The sequence below is a fragment of the Helianthus annuus genome, chromosome 5, assembly GCF_002127325.2.
Source record: "Helianthus annuus cultivar XRQ/B chromosome 5, HanXRQr2.0-SUNRISE, whole genome shotgun sequence".
In the NCBI taxonomy this organism is placed as follows: Eukaryota; Viridiplantae; Streptophyta; class Magnoliopsida; order Asterales; family Asteraceae; genus Helianthus; species Helianthus annuus.
The window spans coordinates 50,586,332-50,598,807 of record NC_035437.2 but is presented as its reverse complement, the minus strand read 5'-3'; the positions used below and the strand labels follow the sequence as shown (position 1 = coordinate 50,598,807).

At 35.9% G+C, this 12,476-nt stretch overlaps 1 protein-coding gene across 1 annotated transcript; it reads right to left on the bottom strand.

Annotated features, from left to right (window-relative positions):
* Positions 1 to 4,181: 4,181 nt before the first annotated feature.
* Positions 4,182 to 5,045, bottom strand: LOC110943305 (uncharacterized mitochondrial protein AtMg00810-like). The gene has a single exon (XM_022185055.1). The coding sequence runs from the start codon at positions 5,043 to 5,045 to the stop codon at positions 4,182 to 4,184; it is 864 nt and encodes a 287-aa protein (XP_022040747.1).
* Between the last annotated feature and the right edge of the window lie 7,431 nt (positions 5,046 to 12,476).

The window sequence follows — 12,476 nt, the reverse complement described above, 5'->3', positions numbered from 1 at the left end:
TTAAGGTATCTATACTCGCCACTTAATTAGTATATCTTATATAAACTGTTTTTTTTGGTGCATATATTCAACATTCCTTTAATTCACATGTATATGTTTACTTTTTCATCAAGGGGAAGAGAGTCGCCAACGTTCAGAAAAAGCTTAACTAAAGAAATAAGATTACGAAGACTGCAAAAAAACATTCTGGACATCTTCTCGACCCTGAGTTCTTTCATTTTGATCACAAAGGAGACTATAGGCTGGGATACCATTTTTCATAACAAACTAATGATTTATGTTTATTTGTCTGACTATTATTTTTTTCTACACAATACATGTAGCGTCTTCCTGTTGAAGTTGCCAGACGAGCAGGTCTTTCTGTTGATCTTCATCCTTTGAAAGTTCAAAACATGGTTGGAATTGTGGAGGTTTATGATGTTAAGTCGGAGTTAAATGAATTGAAGCCACGTTATGCGTTGGACGGTTGGCGAAAGTTTATGACTGAGAATAACTTGAGGTTTGGTGATATGTTGCATTTCACAAACGTGTCTTCGCAACAGAAGATCGTATTAAATCAAGTTACCTCAGTTTAACAACGACATTTAAGTATGTTCTGATATCAGATATTATAACTGTGAATTTTTTATGGTGATGTTGTATGTTTTTTTTAATTATTAACTTGATGTTTTGTTGCTATGTATAGCTAACATGATAAACACTCTTATTAGCACTTTATGTTTTATATATAGATGATATCATGCTTCTTTTTGCTAATAGTAACTGCAATTAGTAGAAACTTGGTTTATTAATCGCAAATGTGACATTCTTCTGCATTTATGGGTTTATGAATTCAGAATAATGGATGGATATATATGATTGTTTTTAGCATGATGATGTTGTGTTTCATGTTGTAAAAAACAGGGAATTGTCAGATAATAGATTGCTTTGCCCGATTAGATTATGTGTTAAATTATAGTTCTTTAAGTCATTGTTTCGTTTTCTTGAAGTTAGATGATATTTTGTAAAGAAGTACAATAACAAACAGTGGTTTAAACATCTATTTGCCTTTTGGTCAATAGTTAATGGAAACCCATGTTAGGTTCAACAGTGTTTTGAAGAGGAAAACAGTGTGAGAATACAGTAGATCTGATTAAGTTAAACATCTGTTCAGACTTAAACAGATGTTTGGCCTTTTATGTAAGAGGTTTGGACTTAGACAGTTGTTTGACCTTAAACAGATGTTTGGCCATAAACAGATGTTTCACCTTAAACAGATGTTTTGCCTTAAACAGATGTTTGGCCTTCTATATCAGATATTTAGACTTAAACAGATGTTTTACCTTAAACAAATGTTTGGCCATAAACAGATGTTTGGCCTTAAACCAAACATCTGTTTAAGGTCAACATCTGTTTGACTATTGGTCAACATCTGATTGACTTTTGGTCAACATCTGTTTGAATTTTGGTCAACATCTCATTTAGTATTCAACAGAACTTTGAATAACTCAACATCTGTTTAATTCGTTGTTTCGTTTTCTTGAATTCTATGTAATTTTGTATAGTACAAAAAACAAACATTTTTACAAAATCCCAAATCACCTTATCATTTAAGTGTATTGAAGTAAAAGTGGAAATGATGTTATTCATGTGGTCATGTTGTCAGTGGCGGATCCAGGAATTTTTTTCGGTGGGTTCACTATTTTTAGATGATCCAATTTCATAGGACCAGACATAAAAAATTCCGGGTCCCTTTGACAGTTCAAGTCAGATAAGGTTCATCACATAATAAAATTCTATATGATAATAAAGAAAACTATCGACTGATGTTTACGTTGGAACTAGCCAAAGAAATATCAACTCCTCTTAACCAATATCTCTTCACGGGTCACAATCCATTCATCTATATAACTTGTAAGCTTGGCCATGAGCATGGAACTTCTATGTAAATTATCTTGACAACACATGTTGTCCACCCAACTCTGTTCCTTTTTAAATTATGATCCATTTTCCATTTTCAGCCGAGACTTCTTATGAGCCACCAACTTTTGTAGGCAGTATGATAATATAATTCACTGTAAGATTAGACCTTACTCCATTGCACTCACTAATATTTCTCCTTAGTCTAGTTAATCAGACTTGGATGGTTAATTAATGGCTCGTGCGATGGTATATAAATCTCTAATTTGGCTTTCAGCATTAGAAAAGGAAACTTAAAAACTCACTCGATGGTATATAAAATCCTACTTTGGGTTTCAGCATTAAAACAAAGAAGCAAAATTAAATACACATGTTGCATGAATCGAACTTGGAACATGTTGTTTAGAAGCAGGAAGATTTAACCATTGAGCCATTTCCAATTTTGTGATTGGGTTCATACCACATTTTATTTATGGGTTCATCCTATATTTCTTATATACCTTTCTACTAAAAATTCAAAACCGAGTGGGTTCGTGTGAACCCGTCCCTTGTTAGCTAGATCCGCCCCTGCATGTTGTGCTTTTGTTTGACCTCTAATATTGGTTCATGATCTAATCCGGTGATTTGAAGACATTGTTGTTGAATCGAATGTGATGCTTGATGTAATGTGGTCGTATTAATAACAAATAGTAATTAATATAATAAGTTTCCAGAGCCCGGGAAGCAATCTCGGGTAATAACCTAGCTAAATAATATTTTATAAGGAGTAGTGGTTAGTTATAACAGTCCTGATGAACGTTCATTAGAGTTTCACAAGTCTACTCAATTGCTGAAGTTAAAAAAAGTTGTGCATATCGTGACAAAGAAACGACCCGTGTTTGCACACGGGTCTTACCGCTAGTAACTAATAATAAGAGAGTGGTTACAATACAAAAGACATCTCACGTACGAACTGTACATAAGAATCTCAACCATACATTGCTTATAATTAATGGCTACAAATGAACTAGTCAACAAGATCAAACAATTGAAAAACCAAATAGAAAGTATATTCTCGTAATTTCTTACTTGAACTCATCTTTCCCGTAATTTTCAAACGGCTATAACATTTTCATACATTAATATAATTTTTTTTTAAGTTACATCATATTAACGAACATTTCATTCTTTTTAATTGAGCAGCCTATTGCTATAGTTTTATTAAAAAAAATTACATGATTTTGAATACTCATTACGTGATTATGTGATTTTGAATACCCATTACGTGATTACATGATTTCATTAAAGTATGTGAAACCCCACTAAGTGATTATGTAATTACATAATAATAGTTGACTATGTATTATTATGTGACTACGTGATTTTGAATACTCATTTCGTGATTACGTGGTTTCATTATAGTATTTTATGTGAAACCACATTGATTGACTACATGATTACGTAAAAACAAAAGCATTTAATACATAATACATCATATGGAATACCTAATATTTAAGTTTAATCACGTATTAAGGATAAATTATATATAAAACAGTAGCCAAATAAACCTATAATAACCACATAATGTCGTACATTAGAGATCTAATCACGTAATAAAGCATAAACAATCATGTTCTTATTATTGAATGTGTAATCACGTAATGAGCATAATTGTAATAACATCAGTTATAACAAATCATATTGATTGTGTAATCAAGTAATGAATTTATACTAAATGTATAATCATTTAATGGTTTATCTTGAATGTGTAATCACATAATAGATATTCAAAATCATGTATCCATGTACTAGGTATTCGAAATCACGTAATCACGTAATATGCTACACGAATTAAAGAGAACGAAATACTCGTTAATACAATGTAATTTTTTTTAAATATTAACGTATGAAAAAGTTATAGCCGTTTGAAAATCAAAGGGGGGGAGTTGTTCAAGTAAGAAAAGACTAACATACCTTTCAAGCCAATGACACCTGTCCTCCTTCTCGTGTATACTCTGTAAGTAAAATATGTCATATACGTGATCTAGTGTGATTTGAGAGCAAATGAAATTGGGGAAAAACTAATTCTCATTACAACCAACTGAATATAAACAAGATTAACAACTAATTAACCGACCTAACTAACTTAACTATGTACCCGTGCGACTCACATGACTACACCCCTTAAGTTGGTGGGTCAGAAACACCCAACTTGTGCAGCAGATCTTGATGTTGAGCAACATACAAACTCTTAGTAAAAATATCAGCAACTTGGTTAGTGGTGCGAGTACGAGATAAAGTAATCAAACCTTCTTGAAGTTTTTCACGAACAAAATAACAATCCAAGTCAATGTGTTTAGTACGCTCATGAAAGACTGGATTTTTAGCAATGTGTATATAGCGGCTTGGCTGTCACATTTTAAAGGAACTGGAGTCATATCAGAAACATTGAACTCATGAAATAAACGAGTGAGCCAAGCAAGCTCAGCAGTAACACGCCGCATTGAGCGATATTCTGCCTCTGCAGAACTGAGAGCCTCAGTTGGTTGTTTCTTAGATTTCCACGATATAGGACTGCCCCCAAAAGAAACAAAGTAACCGCTAACAGATTTGCGTGTGTTTGGACACGAAGCCCAATCAGAATCACAATAAGCAATCAAGTCAAAAGTAGAAAGATTGTTAAAGAATAAGCCTTGAGAAGCAGTAACTTTCACATAAGCAAGAGTATGCAAAGCCGCCTGCCAATGTGAAAGACGTGGATCTTGCATAAATTGACTAAGAAACTGCACAGCAAAGGCTAAATCGGAGTGAGTGTGAGTAAGATAGTTCAATTTTCCCACTAATTGCCTGTATTGAAAGGGATCAGTAAGAATAGGACCATCGGCTGTTTTCAGCTGCAAATGAGGAGGTAAAGGACTAGAAACAACAGGAAGATGAACATCTGCAAAGTCTTTGATCAAATCAATAGCAAACTTGCGTTGGGTTAGGATAGTGCCATTAGAATGATGTAAGACCTCAATACCAAGAAAATAATTAAGGATACCAAGATCCTTAATTTGGAATGTAGTATGTAAAAGATCTTTAAGAGCAACAATTTCCTCTGAATTATTCCCAGTTACTAATATATCGTCAATGTATACAGCAACATGAACTGTTGACGTGCCCATAGACTTTGAGAATAAAGAGTAATCATTAGGCGATCGGAAAAAACCTTTGGATTTAAGAACAGAGGACAGCTTACAATACCATTGACGAGAGGCTTGTTTTAGCCTATAAAGTGATTTTTTTAAGTTTTAAAACCTGGTGAGAAGGAAGTTCTACACCCGGTAGTGGTAACATATAGATTTCTTCGTCCAAGTCTCCATGTAAAAAAGCATTGTTTACATCAAGTTGGTACATGGGCCATTTCATCTTAGTGGCAACGGTGATTAAACTTCGAATGGTAGTCATTTTGACTACGGGAGACAATGTTTCATTGTAATCTATCCCTTGTTGTTGAGTATCACGACGAACCACCAAACAGGCTTTACATCTTTCCACACTTCCATTGGCTTGATACTTGATATTGTTAACCCATTTACATTTAATGGGTTTCTTTCGGGGTGGTAAATCAAAAATGTCCCAGGTATGATTAGCTTGTAAGCTGTAAATTCTTTGTTCATAGCATCCTACCACTCTAGATATTGAACAGCTTGTTTGTAACAAGTAGGTTCTTGTAACAAATCAAGAGAATGAATGCAGGATTGACTAGGCATAGTCAAAGTTGTGACCAGAACAGGAGTAGTAGCTGAACAAGCATGGAAAAGAGAACGAGGACAATCTGAAATATCAGAACTAGAAACATTATTGCAAACATAATCCTTCAAATAAGAAGGAGGAACAACAGTCCTTGATGATCTGCGAATATCAGCAAGTGGAGTTACTAAGGAAGTAGGATCAAATGGAATATGGGAAGGAGAAGAAAAAGAAGGAACAGAAGATGATGGAATATCTTCAAAGAAAGAAGAAAGATTGTCAATTGGAGGAAAAAGGGAAAAAGTGGCAGAATTAATGGAAGGAAACATGTGTTCAAAAAACACAACATCACGTGAGACAAAAGTTTGATGAGAATGCAAATTGTAAAGTTTGTAACCCTTCTTTCCATGAGGATAACCAATAAAAATGCAGGGAGAAGCTCTTGGTTGAAGTTTGTCACGACCTTGTTTTAATGTACAAGCATAAGAAAGACAACTAAATGCCTTAAGATGGGTATAAGAAGGTGGTTTGGATGTTAACAACTCAAAGCGGTCAAAACACAATCACCCTAGAATTTGAGAGGAAGTTTGGATTAAAAAAGTAACGCTCTAGAGGTTTCCAAAAGGTGCTTATGTTTTCGTTCCACAGCGCCATTTTGTTGTGGAACTTGAACGCAACTAGTTTGATGAATGATTCCTTTTGATAAAAAATAGGCAGCCTCTTTATTTCCTGAACCAAGCTCAAATGCATTATCATATCTAATGCACTTGATATGCTTATTAAATTGAGTAACAACCATCTCAATAAATCCTTGAAGGACAGGAAAGGCATTACTTTTCGTATATAAAAAGTGTGTCCAGGTGGTACGGCTATAATCATCCACAATAGTAAGGAAATACCTATGACCATCATATGTGGAAGTATTATAGGGTCCCCAAACATAAATATGTACAAGATTAAAAATAGCATCAGTGGATCTAGTGCTATGAGGAAAATGAAGTCTATGTTGCCTGGCTTTAGGAGAAACATCACAATGATCAAGAGAATGCATATTATTACAAGTAATAGGCAATTGTTTCATTTTGTAAGATGGTAAGTGACCAAGTCGATGATGCCAAATGGCTGTTGTAACAACAGAATTACAATGAGAAGTTGAAAATGAAACAGAATCAGAAAACATCTTATTTGTTGCATGTAAAATGTAGAGTCCCTTGAGCAGATTACCAAGAGCCAGTGGCCTCTTCATTGAAGGGGCCTGTAGCATGCAACATGTGTCAGAAAAATAAACAACACCATGAGTATCTTGACAAAGTTTTAACACTGATAGAAGGTTATGTTTGAACTCAGGAACAAATAAGACTTCAGGAAGAGAAAGATCTTGAGTTAACTGAACAGTACCGACTTTATGTACTGTAATTATTTGTCCTTTAGGAAGACCAATTAGAAATGGTTTAGACACAGCTTTAAGATTTGTGAATAATTTGACATCATGACACATATGGTCACTTGCACCAGTATCGATAACCCAATTAGTACTTGACTTAGGGTAATTGGAAGCCATCATACCTGCGAAGTTAGCAAAGTTGATGGAAGTATTAATGTTCTGATTTTCAAAAGAGTCTTTGGGCAATTGAGTTTGTTGCAAACGCTTCACGAGTTCATGATATTGCTCCACAGAAATAGAAGACCCAAGATTATCATAAAAAGCCATATTTGCAGTCCCACGCTTAGATTTAGTGAACTTAAAGTCCTTAGGAAATCCAACAAGCCTATAACATTTGTTTGCAGTATGACCAGTTTTCTTGCAATGTGAACAAACAAGGTTTTTCTTATTATCGAATCTGCCATATTGAGTACCTTGAATTTGAGAATTCACATTCATAGAAGCCGATTCAGAAGAAAATTGTCCAATAGAAGAGATTTCACGTTGCTTTTCATCTTGAATTAAAAGTGCATAGGCTTGATTGATTGTAGGTAATGGTTGCATCATCAGAATAGTTCCTCGAACAACATCATAAGAGGGATTCAGTCCCATTAGAAATTGAATTAATCGCTGATCCTCGCGATTTTTAGCAATAACAGCAGAAGCAGCACAAGTACAGGATGGAACAAGAGTCAAAGCATTCAACTCATCCCAATTCGATTTGATTTTAGCAAAATAAGTGGCTGATGTGCGTGAAGTGTGTTAAATTTTTAGATGTATATTTTAAGCCTTTTTTACACTTTTTAGCCAAGTTTTAAATTTATAAAACACGATATTTACTAATACTAAACACACATATGGGCAAGTACACCCATCGTGGACGTAGTATAGTGTTGGTAAGATACCGAGGTCGTCCAAGGACACAAGAGCTTTTAGTACCGGTTTATCCTCAACGTCTAATCAAATAAAAAAGTTAGAAAAAGGTTTTTAAACTATGAAAATAAAACTAACTAAAATGCTGAAAAATAAAATAAAACTAAAACACAGATAGACAAGATGAATCACTTAGATCCGACTCGTGTGTAGTGTAACCTTTGATTATTTTCGCACTTTTGCACTTATTTAAGAGATTATCTTACTTATTGTAGTAGGCCCCTCTTTTGAAGGCGGCATTACCCTCAACCCAGTAGTTTGACTCAGCAAGGATACAATCCTAAAGGGTCGGATTATTGAAAGATAATTAATTAAGTTATTAATGCATAATGTGGTAGGCCCCTCTTTTGAAGGCGACGTTACCCTCAGCTAAGTAGTCCGACTCAGCAGGGATACAGTCCTAAGTAGCTGGGTTAAAGTTTTAATAGTAGTTTAACTTATGAGGGGATCAAAAAGTTTGGACCCCTGCCATCCAATACCTTTGGGTATTGAAGGAGGTCCTACTAAATTTGATCCAGGTCCTTTGCAGGATCTATACACTGAACAATGGCAAGACTCTTACCAAACCGTTCCCTTAACCCCCAACCACGTAGCCAACATACCTCCATATAGACCGTGGAGATATGAATGGTGAAAATCTTTTATTTTATATAGACAGTAAAATAATGCCAAGACACCACGGACAAACGATAAGGAAGAATCACCTTCAACATAAGAAACTAGTAATTAAAATCATTCATACAAAACCAATTAAAAAGTGCAAAAGACTAAAAATAAAAAGTATTACACTAGACACTTGTCTTCACCAAGTGATGTAAGAGACTTAGGCAAACATGGCCTTTGATTGTCAAGAACTCTTACGATCAATCTTGGATCCCGAGACGACTCACACACTCTACGATAGACAATGGATGATGGTGGTGGATGATGGTGTTATGGTGGTGGTGGGTGGTGAGTGAAGTGTGAGAGAGGTGGTGTGCCAAGGGATGAGTTGCAAGAGCTCCAAACACTCCTATTTATAGGCTGAACAGAAGCTTGGGCACGGCCCGGTGTCCATCCGCGTCTCTCTCTTCATTAATTGTAATTCGCAATTGCAATAAATGCGTCTGCAGGGAGTTGACCACACCCCCGTGTCCGCTAGGCACGGCCCCGTGGTGGGCAACAGAAGCTTCTATGGCTTTGTCTTTTCTGCTGATCTTTGGGCACGGCCCCGTGCTCACTGAGCACGATGTGTGTTCAGTCTTCTGTCTTCTTAGTTTTGCTTGGGGAGATGCTGTCGGGAGGTCGGGCATGCCACTTTTGTTCCTTTTCTTGTATTTGTGTTAGATTTAGCTGTCTTTTTGCTACTTTTGTTACTTTGAGCTCATTTAATCCTAAAAATATAAAAGGAAGACAAAAGCACACTTTTTTCCAACATTAGTACTAAAAAAGGGTTACTTTTATGCCACAATTGATTTAATTTATATGTTGCATTTTGTGCACATTAAAAACCCCTACACTTGATAATGTGGCTTACACAACCAAATGGAATGGGTAGAAGAGAAGTTTTGGGCTTGTCATAGAGTGTCAGGATTTCCAAGATTCTTTATTTAGGTTTTATTTTTATTTATTTACAATCCTATTCGTCATGATTTATTAAAAACGTTTCATAAGATAAATTACTTATTAGGGCATAACATACCTTTTTTTTTAAATTCCATTTATATACAAGTTCACATACCTCACGGGGAATCACTCAACACTCGGCCGAAGGTGTATTTTTTGTGAATCACTCGAGAGCGGCATGAAACTTACTCCTACCATTAGCTTGCCAAGCAATCAATCCTTCTCCTTTTTAACTATATACCCTTGTAAATATCAAGAGGACTTCTTGGTGAAAGGTTAGGCTTGGGCTAAAGGTGGGTGGTTGGGTTAGTGGTTAGTAAAAGGGCGAAAAGCGTAACAATCGTCGGTTTCTGAAAGACTTTCTATTTTTTTTCATTTTTATTTATTTTGATGAACCATCTATTTCAAACAAAGTTATTTTTGATGAACTTGTTTGTTTATTTGGTTTCATCAAAATATAATTATATATATATATATAGGGGATGGTTCAAATGAAAACCACTTTTATTGTGAAAACACGAAAACAAATTAAAAAAAGCCTAAAAAACACACAAAAAAATTTTTTCAATTTTTTTTTTTATAAAAATCGTTGGTTTTTATATATAAAAAAACTTTTTTTCAAAAAAAAAAAAATTTGTGTAGTGCACATGTGACACATGTGTAATAATACACATGTGTAGTACACATACACATGTGTAGTATTACACATGTGCACTACATAAATTTTTTTTTTTGAAAAAATTTTTTTATATAAAAAAACCTGCGAAATTTGGTTTGCAAAAAAAAATAAAAAAAAATATTGTATGTTTTTTTGGCTTTTTTTAATTAGTTTTCGAGTTTTCACAATAACTAGTGGTTTTCATTTGAACCTTCCCCTATACATACATACATATATATATATATATATATATATATATATATTTAAGGAATAGTCATTAGAAAACCGAACGTTATTACTAAAAAAAGGGTTAAAAATAAAAAGGTTTAGGTGGGTAAAAAGGGTGATTGTTTTGGGTTAAGAAATGAAAAAGGTTTAGGCTCAAAGGGGTTAACTAGGGGGATTTTGGGTAGGTGGTAAAAAAATGAAAAATAATGGTGTAGAAAGAAAAAGGGTTAGTCCTAATGCCTCCTTCATTTACTTACTTGTGTTTAAGTTGATAAGGACCGGGAATGTATTGTCATGGCAAGTTCTAGAGTCGTACGAACCAAGCGGCTATTCGCACAAGAAACGAAAAATGAGCATTTAGTGTAAAGATATGTATTTGTAAGCTCGATAAAGGCTCAAAACTCACTTTTGTGGGAAAGGGTTTTTATGTGCTCAAATTTTAACTGAGTTTGTCATGCCGTTTCATAATTTTCTTATGTTGGTTCTTTTTATCACGACGCTATCGTTTGTAAACTTGTAAAAATATAACCTTGTTAGAACTTGAATTCCCAACTTAAACTTAGACAAGTAAAAAAAATGAAATTTTTTTGAAAAAAAATAACGGTGATTAGCGGTTCCAATAGAGTTTTGTGTAAGGCTTGTTATTAGGACTTGCAAGATTCAACGTTTTAGCATCTCCCCCCCCCCCCACTTAAATTACACATTGTCCTCAATGTGTCCCAAAAATAAGTTTTTAGTTTGATTGAATGTGTAAAATGGTGTTAAAAGCAAAGTTTTATGTTACTGGCATCCTGGACACGGCCCCGTGTTGGATGGACAGAACCCCGTGTTCAACTGCCAGTAACGAAAACTTACAGAAGGTGGACACGGGGGCGTGTTGGCTGGGCACGACCCCGGGTCTGGCAAAAATCTGCAGAATTTAGACAAACAGCAGGTCTGGGAGGTGGGCACGGGGGCGTGTCGGCCGGACACGACCCCGTGTGGGCAGTCTGCAAGGTTGAAAAACAGGTTTCTTTCTCCGGTTTTCCTGCCCTGGCTTTAGTAGTACTAATGTTTAGCACTTTTAAGCCTCGTATGTACCTGTTTTATCAATAAATACCACACCAAACAATACCAAACAATACCAAACATCCTAGATTACCAAGTTTAGCATTCAAACCATCAAGTTAAAGATAAAAACAAAAGCAGAAAATAAAAATAAGTTAGGAAAAGTAAATTGTTCAACACTTCGGCACGCAAGCCGGAAATTGTTCGATAGAAAGGGAATTTAACCTGTAGGATCACCAACCATCCGCTCCTACTCCTGCTCCACCCGCCTAGTCCATGTCTTCATCACTGTCATCACCTCCCCCCCATGCCCTGCCATATACTCCCGGATGCTTCCGATGTCATCTTGGATATCGGAGATGTTTCTTTCAATAGCTCCCACCCGGTGGTATGTGTTGTTGGCGAAGTTGTAAGTGTTCCTGGTGCACATAAGGTTTTCCTGCAAAAGATCATGTAAACTCTGAAAGTTAGGAAAACCTCCTCCTTGTGAGGAGGACGGGCCCGGTTCACCGTGGGGTTGGTACTGGTATTGGGGAGGTGGAGCGTGAAGGACTAGCGCCTCTTGCGGGTTCAATGCATGACCTTGCATCCTCTGAAAGCTCACCGACCCGTCTTCTGCCTCATAGATGAGGTTCATGGAGCGACAAATGTGTACATCGACCCGTCCTGACCATGGGCTCCTCTCGAAAGACCTAGGGATTTTCGCGAAGTGCTTAAAGAAGCGGTACACCCATCCTCCGAAGAAAATAGGGGTTGGTGCATGAGCAAGCTGGTTCAGATGCATGTTCCGGAGTAGTAGGAATAGAACATCTAGGGGTCTTCGGGTGTGAATGCAGTGGAGGACTACCAAATCTCTCAACCCAACAACGCCGCTGCTGTCATGTCTCTGACAAAGATAGTAAGCAAGGAGCCTATGAATGTAGCGATAAAGCGGATCCCTTAGCTTAGTGCTCTTAGTGTTGCTCGGGT

What these genes read in the sequence shown, in the direction of transcription:
- LOC110943305 (XM_022185055.1), bottom strand. Translation starts at nt 5,045, where the DNA reads ATGGGCACGTCAACAGTTCATGTTGCTGTATACATTGACGATATATTA.